Below are 15,526 nucleotides of genomic sequence, written 5' to 3' on the forward strand. Positions count from 1 at the left end.
TACATTCTTTGAAATATGGATTTAAAATATAAATTAAATATTCATACTTTATTTTGGTTAAAATACCGTACACAATGATTTATGATAATTTTGTTGAATTCTAAAATCAAGATATATATTAAGATATCCTTTTTCACTATTTTATTTTTTAATTATTAGGGTCTTCCGTCTTCAGCGGAAGACCCTTCTATTATTCTATTGTTTCTTTTTCACTTTTCTTATTGTTAGGGTCTTCCGTCTTCAGCGGAAGACCCTTCTATTATTCTATTGTTTCTTTTTCACTTTTCTTATTAGGGTCTTCCGTCTTCAGCGGAAGACCCTTCTATTATTGTAATGTTTCTTTTTCACTTTTCTTATTAAGGTCTTCCGTTTCCAACGGAAGACCTTATTGTTTTCGTACTGTTTATTATTATTTTTTTTTTCCAAATTTTGTGCACGCGATTTCTCGAAAACTACTCAACCGATCTGAACAATTTTTTTACAGATGATGGGAAATTATCTGAATTTTATATGTTTTTGAATTTTATGTCGTCGTCACTTCCGGTCCGGATTTACGGTCGATTTTGTAAATTTTTACGACCAATTTTGTGCAGAGTTGATCTCAGAAACTATAAGAGATATGACTTTGAAATTTTCAGGATAGGTAGAGCATGGTTTGAAGTTGTGCACTGTTTAGTTGTTTTGCACCAGTGGCGCTATTCCTTGGAGCTCGCTTAGGCACAAAAAGGGGATACAGATTTCGAATCAAAATTTCCATATGTTTTGATCAGTATCTTTTTATCAGTTGATATTTTGACAAGACATATAGAACAAAAGTAGTAGAGAATCAAAAGTTCTATCCAATAAAATCAAGAAAAAGGGGCTGGCCCCTTTCATTAGGGACCAAGAGACTCGTAAATTCTATTACGAATAACTTGAAAACGATAAATATTTTGTTATGCATTATAAAAATCAAAGTTGTTGATCTCTACATTATCGGTTTGAAAGAGTCATCGTCAGGCCCATGTCTGACGTAATTAGGGTTTTTATTCTTTATCTTCAAATTTTTTTTTGGGGGGGGGGGTAATTTTGAAATTGTATCAATATCTCATGGTATCATTTTATCTAAAAAAAAAAAAATCGGACGGAAGACCTACTCGTTACTCGTAACGAGGTCGTATCTAATTAAGGTCTTCCGTTTCCAACGGAAGACCTTATTGTTTTCGTACTGTTTCTTATTAAGGTCTTCCGTTTCCAACGGAAGACCTTATAGTTTTCGTACTGTTTCTTATTATTTTTTTTTCCCAAATTTTGTGCACGAGATTTCTCGAAAACTGTTCAACCGATTTCAACCATTTTTTCACAGAAGATGGGACTTGATGTAAACTTCATACACTTTTGAGATTTTTCCTGTCGTCACTTCCGGTACTGATTTATCGGCCATTTTGTACATTTTTACGACCTATTTTGTGCAGAGCTGATCTCAGAAACTATCAGAGATATGACTATGAAATTTTCAGGATAGTTAGTCTATAGTTTGAAGTTGTGCACTATTATGTTGTTTTACGCCAGTGGCGCTATTTCTTGGAGCTCGCCTGGGCACGAAAATTGGGTACGAATTTCTATTCAAAATTTTCACACGTTTTGATTTATATCTTTTTATCAGTTGATATTTTGTTAAGATATATATAACAAAAGTGGTAGAGAATCAAAAGTTCTTTCCAACAAAATCAAGAAAAAGGGGCTGGCCCCTTTATTTAGGGGCCAAGGCACTCTTAAACTCTATTACAAATAACGTAAAAACGATAAAGATTTTGTAATGCATTATTGAAGCAAAGTTGTTGATCGTACCAATATCTATTAGAAAAAATGATTGCCACGCCCATTTATTACGTAATTAGGGATTTTTAGGGGCCAAAGTACTTAAACTTTGACAAAAAATAACTAGAGAAGTATACATATTTTGTTAGACATCATAGAAGAGAAAATGTTTGAATAAATGATTTAAATTGATTCCACTTATCAAAACACGAATTTCTGTCCCCATTAAGGATCTAGAGGGCTGGCCCCTTAAATATTCAATCATTTGTATTTCAAAAATGATCAACAATTTTACATGGGTGTAAGAACAAAAAATATTTGTATTCTTAAGACCTTTTCAAAGATATCAAGAAAAAGGGGTTGGCCCCTTTATTTAGGGGCCAAGGCACTCGTAAACTCTATTACAAGTAACTTAAAAACGATAAAGATTTTGTAATGCATTATAGAAGCAAAGTTGTTGATCGTACCAATATCTATTAGAAAAAATGATTGCCACGCCCATTTATTACGTAATTAGGGATTTTTAGGGGCCAAAGTACTTAAACTTTGACGAAAAATAACTAGAGAAGTATACAAATTTTGTTAGACATCATAGAAGAGAAAATGTTTGAATAAATGATTTAAAGTGATTACACTTATCAAAACACGAATTTCTGTCCCCATTAAGGATCTAGAGGGCTGGCCCCTAAAATATTCAATCATTTGTATCTCAAAAATGATCAACAATTTTAGATGGATGTAAGAATAAAAAATGTTAGTATTCATGAGACCTTTCGTATAAAATCAAGAAAAAGGGGATGGCCCCTTAAATTAGGGGCCAATAGACTCCTAAACTCTATTACTCATACCTTAAAAATGATCAAGATTTTGTAATGCATTATAGAAGCAAAGTTGTTGATAGCAGCAATATCTGTTTGTAAAACTCATTTCCAAACCCATTGATGACGTAATTAGAGATTTTAGGGGACTATAATCTTAAATCTTTAATGTGCCGTATGTTAAAAAGCAAAACTCTTTGTTAAGCATTTTAAATGATATTGACAATCGTATACATTATCTAAAAGGAGGTGGTTGAGGGAGAATTCTGAAATTTCATTGATATTTTAATCGAATCGTTTAAAAAATTGAACGGAAGACCTACTCGTTACTCGTAACGAGATCGTATCTAGTTATTAAGGTCTTCCGTTTCCAACGGAAGACCTTATTGTTTTCGTACTGTTTCTTATTATTATTATTATTATTTATTATTATTATTATTTTTTTCCAAATTTTGTGCACGCTATTTCTCCGAATCTATTCGACCGATCTCAACCATTTTTTCACAGATGTTAGGGCGTTATCTAAACTTAATACATTTTTCTTAATTTTTTCGTAGTCACTTCCGGTACCGAATTGTCGGCCATTTTGTAATTTTTGACGACCCATTTTGTGCAGCTATAAACTCGGAAACCATAAGAGATATGAATATGAAATTTTCAGGATAGGTAGACGATAGTTTGAAGTTGTGCATCATGTAGTTGTTTAATGCCTGTTGCGCCATTTCTTGGAGCTCGCCTGGGCAGGAAAATTGGGTACGAATTTTCATTCAAAATTTTCACACGTTTTGATTTATATCTTTTTATCAGTTGATATTTTGTTAAGACATATATAACAAAAAAGGTAGAGAATCAAAAGTTCTTTCCAACAAAATCAATAAAAAGGGGCTGGCCCCTTTATTTAGGGGCCAAAACACTCGTAAACTCTATTACAAATAACTTAAAAACGATAAAGATTTTGTAATGTATTATAGAAGCAAAGTTGTTGATCGTACCAATATCTATTAGAAAAAATTATTACCACGCCCATTTATTACGTAATTAGGGATTTTTAGGGGCCAAAATACTTAAACTTTGACGCAATATAACTAGAGAAGTAGAAATATTTTGTCAGACATCAAAGAAGAAAAAATGTTTGAATTATTGATTTAAATCGATTCCATTTATCAAAACACGAATTTCTGTCCCCATTAAGGATCTAGAGGGCTGGCCCCTAAAATATTCAAACATTTGTATCTCAAAAATGATCAACAATTTTAAATAGGTGTAAGAACAAAAATTGTCAGTATTCTTAAGACCTTTTCAAAGAAATCAAGAAAAAGGGGCTGGCCCCTTTAATCAGGGGCCAGGGCACTCTTAAACTCTATTACAAATAACTTAAAAACGATAAAGATTTTGTAATGCTTTATAGAAGGAAAGTTGTTGATCGTACAAATATCGATTAGAAAAACTTATTACCACGCCCATTGATTACGTAATTAGGGATTTTTAGGGGCCACAATACTTAAACTTTGACGCAGTATAACTTGTGAAGTAGAAATATTTTGTTAGACATCTTAAAAGAAAAAATGTTTGAATTAATGATTTAAATCGATTCCACATATCAAAACACGAATTTCTGTCCCCATTAAGGATCTAGAGGGCTGGCCCCTAAAATATTCAAACATTTGTATCTCAAAAATGATCAACAATTTTAAATAGGTGTAAGAACAAAAAATGTCAATATTCTTAAGACGTTTTCAAAGAAATCAAGAAAAAGGGGCTGGCCCCTTAAATTAGGGGCCAGGGCACTCTTAAACTCTATTACAAATACCTTAAAAACGATAAAGATTTTGTAATGCATTAGAGAAGCAAAGTTGTTGATCGTAACAATATCTATCAGGAAAAATCATTGTCACACCCATTTATTACGTAATTAGGGATTTTTAGGGGCCAAGGTACTAAAACTTTGACGCAATTTATCTATAGAAGGAGACATATTTTGTTGAGCATAGTAGAAGAGAAAATGCTTGCATTGATGATTCTCATCGATTCCATCAATCAAAATACCAGTCTCTGTCCCCATTAGGGATCAAGAGGGCTGGCCCTTAAAATATTCAATCATTTGTATCTAAAAAATGAACAACAACTTTGGATACGTGTAAGAACAAAAAATGTTAGAATTTGTGAGACCTTTTAAATGAACTCAAGAAAAAAGGGCTGGCCCCTTTAATTAGGGGCCAAGATTCTCGTAAATTCTTTTAAATATTTCTTAAAAACGATAAAGATTTTGTAATGCATTATAGAAGCAAAGTTGTTGATCGTATCAATATCTATTAGAAAAAAAATTGCCACGCCCATTTATTACGTAATTAGGGATTTTTAGGGCCAAAGAACTTAAACTTTGACGCAATATAACTAGAGAAGTAAAAATATTTTGTTAGACATCATAGAAGAGAAAATGTTTGAATTAATTATTTAAATCGATTCCACATATCAAAACACGAATTTCTGTCCCCATTAAGGATCTATAGGGCTGGCCCCTAAAATATTCAATCATTTGTGTCTCAAAATGATCAACAATTTTAGATGGGTGTAAGAACAATAAATGCTAGTATTCTTAAGACCTTTTCAAAGAAATCAAGAAAAAGGGGCTGACCCCTAAATAAGGGGCCAAGACACTCGTAAACTTTTTTACAAATAACTTCAAAACAATAAAGATTTTGTAAAGCATTATAGAAGCAAAGTTGTTGATCGTAACAATATCAGTTTGTAAAACTCATAGCCACACCCATTGATGACGTATTTAGGAATTTTTAGGGGATTAAAACATTAAATCTTTAATGTGCTGTATGTGAAATGTGAGTGGAAATTCTGAAATTTCATTTATATTTTAATGGTATCGTTTGAAAAATTGAACGGAAGACCTCCTCGTTACTCGTAACGAGATCGTATCTAGTTATCATTATTATTTTCCAAATTTTGTGCACGCGATTTCTCGAAATCTATTCGACCGATCTCAACCATTTTTTCACAGATGTTAGGACGTGATCTAAACTTCATACATTTTTCTTAATTTTTTCGTAGTCACTTCCGGTACCGAATTGTCGGTCATTTTGTAATTTTGGACGACCCATTTTGTGCAGCTATAAACTCGGAAACCATAAGAGATATGAATATCAAATTTTCAGGATAGGTAGACGATAGTTTAGAGTTGTGCAGCATGTAGTTGTTTAATGCCTGTTGCGCCATTTCTTGGAGCTCGCCTGGGCACGAAAATTGGGTACGAATTTTCATTCAAAATTTGCACACGTTTTGATTTATATCTTTTTATCAGTTGATATTTCGTTAAGACATATATAACAAAAGTGGTAGAGAATCAGAAGTTCTTTCCAACAAAATCAAGAAAAAGGGGCTGGCCCCTTTATTTAGGGGCCAAAACACTCGTAAAATCTATTACAAATAACTTAAAAACGATAAAGATTTTGTAATGCATTAAAGAAGCAAAGTTGTTGATCATACCAATATCTATTAGAAAAAAATATTGCCACGCCCATTTATTACGTAATTAGGGATTTTTAGGGGCCAAAGTACTTAAACTTTGACGCAATATAAGTAGAGAAGTAGAAATATTTTGTTAGACATCATAGAAGAGAAAATGTTTAAATAAAGGATTTAAATTGATTCCCCTTATCAAAACACGAATTTCTGTCCCCATTAAGGATCTAGAGGGCTGGCCCCTAAGATATTCAAACATTTGTATCTCAAAAATGATGAACAATTTTAGATACGTGTAAGAACAAAAACTGTTAGTATTCTTAAGACCTTTTCAAAGAAATCAAGAAAAAGGGGCTGGCCCCTTAAATCAGGGGCCAGGGTACTCTTAAACTCTATTACAAATAACTTAAAAACGATAAAGATTTTGTACTGCTTTATAGAAGCAAAGTTGTTGATCGGAACAATATCTATTAGAAAAAATATTGCCACGCCCATTTATTACGTAATTAGGGATTTTTAGGGGCCAAAGAACTTAATATTTGACGCAATATAACTAGAGAAGTAGAAATATTTTGTTAGACATCATAGAAGAGAAAATGTTTAAATTAAAGATTTAAATTGATTCCCCTTATCAAAACACAAATTTCTGTCCCCATTAAGGATCTAGAGGGCTGGCTCCTAAGATATTCAAACATTTGTATCTCAAAAATGATGAACAATTTTAAATACGTGTAAGAACAAAAACTGTTAGTATTCTTAAGACCTTTTCAAAGAAATCAAGAAAAAGGGGCTGGCCCCTTAAATCAGGGGCCAGGGTACTCTTAAACTCTATTACAAATAACTTAAAAACGATAAAGATTTTGTACTGCTTTATAGAAGCAAAGTTGTTGATCGGAACATTATCTATTAGAAAAAATATTGCCACGCCCATTTATTACGTAATTAGGGATTTTTAGGGGCCAAAGAACTTAAACTTTGACGCAATATAACTAGAGAAGTAGACATATTTTGTTAGACATCAAAGAAGAGAAAATGTTTAAATTAAAGATTTAAATTGATACCCCTTATCAAAACACGAATTTCTGTCCCCATTAAGGATCCAGAGGGCTGGCCCCTAAAATATTCAAACATTTGTATCTCAAAAATGATCAACAATTTTAAATAGGTGTAAGAACAAAAACTGTTAGTATTCTTAAGACCTTTTCAAAGAAATCAAGAAAAAGGGACTGGCCCCTTCAATCAGGGGCCAGGGCACTCTTAAACTCTATCACAAATAACTTAAAAACAATTAAGATTTTCTAATGCATTAAAGAAGCAAAGTTGTTGATCGTACCAATATCTATTAGAAAAAATTATTGCCACGCCCATTTATTACGTAATTAGGGATTTTTAGGGGCCAAAGAACTTAAACTTTGACGCAATATAACTAGAGAAGTAGAAATATTTTGTTAGACATCATAGAAGAGGAAATGTTTGAATTTATGAATTAAATCGATTCCACATATCAAAACACGAATTTCTGTCCCCATTAAGGATTTAGAGGGCTGGCCCCTAAAATATTCACTCATTTATATCTCAAAAAAGATCAACAATTTTAGATGGGTGTAAGAACAAAACATGTAAGTATTCCTCAGACCTTTTCAATGAAATCAAGAAAAAGGGGCTGGCCCCTTTTTGGGGTTGGTTTGGGCAAGAAACTCGTAAAGTCTATTACAAATTGCATAAAAACGATTAAGATTTCGTAATGCATTATAAAAGCAAAGTTGTTAATTGTAGCAATATCTATCTGGAAAACTCATTGCAACACCCATTTATTACGTAATTAGGGATTTGTATACATTATCTGAAAGTGTGTGTGTGTGGGGGGGGGGGGTAATTCTAAAATTATATCGATTATTCATGGTATGATTAAAAACAGAAATCGCAAGGAAGACCTACTCGTTACTCGTAACGAGATCGTATCTAGTTATTATTATTATTCTTTTTTTGTCATACAAATTTTGTGCAGGCGATTTCTCGGAGATGACTCGTTCGATTTCCTTTAAATTTGCAGGGCTGATGCCTAGTCACATGAATTTTATACCGCTGGAACAATTTTTAAAAATTCACTTCCGGTCGGAAGTTATCGTCGTTTTACGATTTTTAAAAGTCAATTTTGTCGGCGATGTTTCTCAAAAACGAGTAAAGATAAAGAACTGAAATTTTCAGAGATGATAGATCTAGCAATATCCTCGTGTACCTCGGTCAGGAGAATGTTGGTCGTCACTTCCTGTCGTCACCGGAAGCAAATTTAAAAAATGAAAATTTTCAACTTTTTATTTTTATATATTTTTTCAGATAAGATGATAGTGACCCTTTTACTGATTCAGAATATGTAATTTGTTTTAAAATCGATCAAGGCATTCTCGAGAAATTAAGCGTCAAAGTTCTGAAGTGGAGTCCGAGTAGCTCAGTCGTTATCGTCGTGGACATGGCCCAGGCGACCCGGGTTCAAGCCTCGAATGCTGCAAAAAATTTTTCTCTTTTTTTCGCTAAGATCTATGATTTTATCTTTGAATTGATAAGTTTAATCTTATCTATTCAAAATTTGGACGGAAGACCCACTCGTTGCTCGCAACGAGATCGAATCTAGTTGTTATTATTATAATTCTTTTTTTTCTTAACGATTTTGTGCAAACGATTTCTCAGAGATGGCTCGATCGATTTCATAAAATTTTCAAGATAAACGTGTTTTTATCTGAAGTTTATTGTTTTTTATTCATTTCTGAAAATTCACTTCCGGTCGGAAGTTATCGTCCGTTTACGATTTTAAAAAGTCAATTTTGTCTGCGATGTTTCTCAAAAACGAGAAAAGATATAGGGCTAAAATTTTCAGAGATGATAGATCTACCGTTTTTCTGGTGCAACACACTCACCAAAATGTCCGCCGTCACTTCCTGTTGTTATTGGAAAAAAAAATCAAAAATCGATTTTTTCGACTTTTTTATTTTTTAATATTTTTCTTTGAAATTTTTACACCTTATAGTGACCCTCTCACTGACTCAGAATATGTAATTTGTTTTAAAATCGATCAAGGCGTTCTCGAGAAATTAAGCGTCAAAGTTCTGAAGCGAGAGTCCGAGTAGCTCAGTCGATAGAGTCGTGGACATGGCCCAGGCGACCCGAGTTCAAGCCTCGAGTGCCGCAAATTTTTTTTTACTATTTTTCGCTTAGATCTACGTTTTTATCTTTGAATTGATAAGTTTGATCTAATCTATTCAAGAATCGAACGGAAGACCCACTCGTTGCTCGCAACGAGATCGAATCTAGTTTATTTTATTTTTTTCTGCCTTAAATGCTGTAAATTTTAACAGGTAATCAGATAGTAACCCCATTCTGTCATTTCTGAAAAAAAAATCTAATTGCAAATTTAGAAGAAGTTTTACATAGGAATATATAGAGAAAATCTTTAAAAATCTTCTTCTAAAAAACTATCAGGCCAGAAAAGCTCAAATTAAAATGGGAGTATCCTCAGGTAGTGTAGTACAAATTTGTGAAAAATCATGGTTCCCGGGGGTAGGGTGGGGCCACAATTGGGGGATCAAGTTGTACATAGGAATATATGGAGAAAATCTTTAAAAATCTTCTTCTCAAAAACTATTAGGCCAGAAAAGCTCAAATTTAAATGGAAGCATCCTCAGGAAGTGTAGATTCAAAATTGTTCAAATCATGGTCCCCGGGGGTAGGGTGGGGCCACAATTGGGGGATCAAGTTTTACATAGGAATATATAGAGAAAATCTTTAAGAATCTTCTTCTCAAAAACTATTAGACCAGAAAAGCTCAAATTAAATGAAGCATGATCAGGAAGTGTAGATTTAAGTTTGTTAAAATCATGGTCCCCGGGGGTAGGATGGGGCCACAATTGGGGGATCAAGTTTTACTTAGGAATATATAGAGAAAATCTTTAAAAATCCTCTTCTCAAAAACTATTTGGCCAGAAAAGCTCAAATTAAAATGGAAGCATCCTCAGGTAGTGTAGATTCTAGTTTGTTCAAATCATGGTCCCCGGGGGTAGGGTTGGGCCACAGTAGGGGGATCAAGTTTTACATAGGAATATATAGAGAAAATTTTTAAACTTCCTTCTCAAAATCTATGACGCCAGGAAAGTTCAAATTAAAATGGAAGCATCCTCAGGTAGTGTAGATTCACGTTTCTTCAAATCATAGTCCCCGGGGGTAGGGTGGGGCTACAATTGGGGGATCAATTTTTACATAAGAGTACATAGAGAAAATCTTTTAAAAAATTTCTTTTAATAACTATTTGGCCAAGAAATCTCAAATTGGCATGTAACCATCCTCAGATAATGTAGATTCAAGTTTGTTCAAATCATGGTCCTTGGGGGTAGGGCGGGGCCACAATGGGGGTACATTTTTATATATAGAGAAAATCTATAAAAGTCTTCTTCTCAAAAGTATTAGGCCAGGAAAGCCCAAATTTGAGTGGAGGCATCCCAGATCATATAGATTCAAGTTTGTTTAAATAATAGTCCAGGGGTATGGTGAGGCCACAATGGGGTATGAAATTTTACTTAGGAATATATAGAGAAAATCTTTCAAAATCTTCTTTTTAAAGACTATTTGGCCAGAAAAGCTTAAACTTGTGTAGAGGCATCCTCGGGTAGTGTAAATTCAAGTTTGCAAAATCACAGTCCCTAGTGGTAGGGCGGGACCGTGATGGCGGTTTGAATTTTTACATAGGAGTATATAGAGAAAATCCTTAAAAATATTCTGGGAAAGTTTTTGGTCCAAAACTCAATACTTAGTGTGAAAGCACAGGTTATGAGATTAAAGGTAGATTTAAGTTTGATGAAACCACGATTCCCTAGAGAATAGTGAGGCCACGAAATGGGGGGGGGGGGGGGGGGGGGTATATAGGAAAAGAGAAAAATCTTAGAGGTACAACAACAAAAGGGGCTTGGTATTTACCAAAAAATAAGAGGTGGATAAAAATTGGCAGATTTTCAATTTTTTTTTAGCAAAATCTACTGTACTCAGTTGTCAAGATATTTTGATACTGTAATGCTAATTTGATCAGAATTAAGGCAATTGTTGCTCAGGTGAGTGATGTGGCCCCTGGGCCTCTTGTTTGCAGTTACCGCTCATTTTTTTTGTGGATGTTTCCAAGGGAGGGGGGCATAAGTGTTTCACAAACATCTCTTGTTTTATCATATGATACTGTTACATATGATATTGCAATATATAATATTGTATCCTATGATATAATGTTGTATATTATATAATATCGTTTTGTACAATATTGTTTAATATGAAATTGTATTATATTAAATTATATTAATTATTGTATCACATGATAAACAATGTATACTATGATATTGTATTACATAATATTTTACTAGATCACATGATATTGTATCATATGATATGATTGAATTATATGATACAATATCATTATGGATTAAATATGAAACAGTATCATAAAATTCAATCATATCATATGATACAATATGCTATCATAATGTACAATATTGTAATAAATTATGTGATATGATATTGTATCATATAATACAATTATAATATTGCATCACAATTAATATAATGTTATATCATATGATACAATATCATAATCTCATCATTACTTATTACGGTATTTTATTGTATCGGTGAGCGTTGTAATCTGTGATTACTTAATATGTTTTCATCATTTAAGGTTGAATAACACATCATCACAAAATGGCTGACCGCTGATCGAAACGACATTTCGTTTTATTAAAAGGATTATATGGAATGAAACATGTAACTCACTCCATAGCCGAGTGGATAAAGTGTTGGACTTGTGATCCGTACATCCTGAGTTCGAATCCCCCAGGGGCTTTTGTTGTTACTTACGGGAATAATTATTTTAGATATTCATTTTTTATCCCCAAGCTTCAAATTTTTCACTTATTTGACATTTTTACAGTTTATTTATCATTATATCTTTCATTATCAAAAAATTTCCTGTTAATTTGAGTGACTTTTTCCAGGTGTGTTATATCACCTTAAATGCCCTAGAGGGAATTTTTTTGTCTGCCCCCCCCCCCCCCCCCCCCCCCCAAATATGGTTTGAGCCTAAAATGGCCCCCTTAGATGAACATTGTCATTTTACTATAATTCTTTGTTTTATTTGAACAAATAGACATTTTTTTCATAATTTTCATTTTGATTTAAAAATATGACATCATAAAGTTTACCTTTTCCCGCCAATTTTGCATTTTTTGCATAAAACGGCTTGTTTTGAAGCAGTTCATGAAAGAAACATTGAGCGACTGCTTGAACAAACAAAATATTTTCACCAAAGATGTATCTCTCCAGTACTTTTAAGTGACAAAAAGTTCGTTCTTGTTCAAAGAGTCGCTCTATATTTCCAATTCGAAAAAAAATGAGAAAAATGTCAATTTTTGACTGATTATGATTGAAGTGTAAAAATAGGATCACTTCTGAATGTCATATACTGCCAATGAGAGCATTTAAATCAAATAAATAAGTGAAAAACATATTTTTTGTCAACTCTTTTATAAAATAACACAACAAATTAATGTACCTGAATCACTTTAAAATTAGCGAATTATGGGGGCCAAATTTGACTAATATCATATAAAGTTCTTTATTCAACAAAATAGTCCTTGTTGCAAAATTTCAGGTAGGGGAGGAGGTGGTCATTACCATATTTTAGATCTTTTCTCTCCAAAATGAAGCTTAATTAAATGCATAAATGAGATTCCTTGATCCGTCTGTCTATAAGCTATGGTACTCAAGTGACTGTTAAGGCCTGTGGGCCTTCTTTGATCAAATAGTCATTTATATTTTGAAATGTTTTATTACAGAGGTAGTAGTTTCTCCACCAGCCTGCTATTTGGGGTACACTAGACAGAAAGTAGATCCAAAAATTGGGGTTGCAGCCCAGAACTGTTATAAGGTGTCCAGTGGTGCTTTCACGGGAGATATCAGGTAGTTGATTATCTTCTGAGCTTTATTTCTATTCACTCTGATTTTCTTTGGAAAATATCATAATCTGATGAAATGGTTATTTGTTGTACCTTTTCTCATATTGCATTGCAAGAACCTAAACTAAGAGCACACACATTAATATACTGTAAACCAACTTTAATTCATGTGCAAGACATTTTTCCAAGGTTCATGAGAGCCTTGTAGTTGCAAATATATCTTGCTGCAATTGCCTCTGGTATATTATTTTCCAAATAGTCTACATCTTGTCCATGAAAATTAGTTGTTACGAATAAAAGTTGTTAGACAGTTTACAACTTTAAACAACCTCACAACCTCTGGACACACAATCTAATTAAAGTTACTAATTATGCTTGTAAAACAGCTCCTTTAGACTCTATATAACAACATCATCTCAGAACGACTTTTCAAGAGCCTTTCAATCACTGCTGTCAAATTTGTACCATATTTATCAGACGACTCGTTGAATTGCTCATTTTCAGCCAAAATTGTAGTGGTGTATGAGTGAGTTTAGGTACGAATGGATATGTCACCATGTGAGTGCGTGCGCATTGTGTGTTTTTTGTCGTCTAATAGTTTTGAGAGCGCAGATCGATGGAGCTGCAGTATACATAGTATACGGTGCATGTAAGTGTGAAACTCATTGTCAACCATTTACCATTTGTTTAGTCAATAAATCAAGTCATCTGATCTATTTATACTTTACTGGCGCTGCGAGCATTCCGAATTTCTGCAAAGGATAAAAATTTATATAGATTTTTTTGGTGGGAACTGTCAGTATTTAGTAATGCTACGTACATTTCTTACGTTTCTCTCGGTAAGTGATGGAAGAAATAAGAATCATTTGTTTATTAAGTGAACGAATACTAGTGTTTAAACACTGATTTTTGCAGAAGTTCATGCTGTTTAATGCATTTTTGTGATTTTGATGAAAAGATGATGTGGTGATGCTAATCACTGGAAGTTGAGTCAAGCACATGGTCACCAAATGTTCAGTAGCTGTCTCCATGATATGTCTTTGATACGTAATATCATAAAAACATCTATTGATATGTGAAATAAGATACAATAGCTTTTATTTCAACAGGTCGAGACCACTATTTTTTGTGACGTTGGCATAAATTTGCATACTAAATTAGCCATCTGTTTACTTTAATCGACAAACCAATCAGGTGAATGAGTTGCAAGACATTGTGGACTACTACAAGTTTCAGTGTATACAAAGCGTATTGAAAATATATACCATTTTGAATTGTCCTTTGGAAACTTATTTTGAATGATTTTTCAGAATTTATGAAATTTATATGGACAATTATGTCTGAACTTCAATTTTTATGCTCACATTAAAAAAATATTGCATATGAGGACTTACATCAACCTATTTCAATGTTCAAAAGAGAGGTTCATCCTATTGAATTAGAAGCAGTGAGTACCGTTTTTTCACGTGATACCCCATATCTGGGACAACATTAGTAGAATGCGCGTTGATATTTTCTTCAGGGACATTTATCAGAATACTTAACAGACAAAATACTATATGCTGCATAGCTTGCGCTTCTGCGATTGTATATTTGTGCATTTCTACTACCGTAGCTATTCACTTATGTTAAAAATGTACAGCTACCTGTATTTATTTCTAGTGCACAATGATAAAGTCACCAATACACAATTGAGCAGTTTTTTTCTTATCAAAATATGTTTGTACTTGTATGCGTATGTTTGTCAGTCGTTTGATACTGGTCATTTTTGAAGTAACAATTTATCAACTAAAACAACAATATTTTTCAATGTGAGCATGGAACAAAGTTAATGGTACTTAATATTTCCTTTTTTACCCTTTAAAGTAAAAATCAAGATGTAACAACATTCCAGCAAGCAATTAAATATTGTGAATAAAACAGACAAAAACCACGTGCGTTTGTTGAATTGTAAACATGTTGTAGACCGTCATGCATTGCAACTCATTCACTGGATTGGAGAATCTGTTTGACGAAAATACTGTCACGTGTTAAATAATGCTATCCATATAAGGTAGTGTACCCGACCTGTTCAAGAGCATTTGAAGTATTGAGAATTATTCAGAATATGATTATACCCCCGCCTGAAGGAGAAGGGGTATACTATTTTACCTTTGTGTGTCTGTCTGTCTGTCCGTCTGTAACAAAAATTCCTGTCGCATTTTTCTCAGCAACAATTTATCGCAGATGCTTGAAATTTTAACACACTATTTGTTTAGGCATGCCATATTGTGGGATATATTTTTGTACCAATCGGACGTCAACTTCCTGTTAAATGTCGACTTTGCTTATTTTGTATATTCACATCAGAGCGGGGGTATCACTAGTGAGCATTGGGTCACAGATATCTTGTTTATTTTTTTGTAACCCCCACCCCCTCCCCCGCTATAAAAGAAAAATAGCCAAGAACAA

The 15,526-nt window shown here is 33.2% G+C and overlaps 1 protein-coding gene across 1 annotated transcript in view; it reads left to right on the forward strand.

Moving 5' to 3' along the window:
• LOC105347662 (triosephosphate isomerase) overlaps positions 1-15,526 on the forward strand; it is a 42,516-nt gene that overhangs the window by 3,580 nt on the left and 23,410 nt on the right. Inside the window, exon 2 of the mRNA XM_011456822.4 lies at positions 12,956-13,079. Coding sequence (XP_011455124.1) covers positions 12,956-13,079 — 124 coding nt within the window. The remainder of the gene's footprint in view (positions 1-12,955; positions 13,080-15,526) is intronic.

Source organism: Magallana gigas, chromosome 3, assembly GCF_963853765.1.
Source record: "Magallana gigas chromosome 3, xbMagGiga1.1, whole genome shotgun sequence".
Taxonomy (NCBI): Eukaryota; Metazoa; Mollusca; class Bivalvia; order Ostreida; family Ostreidae; genus Magallana; species Magallana gigas.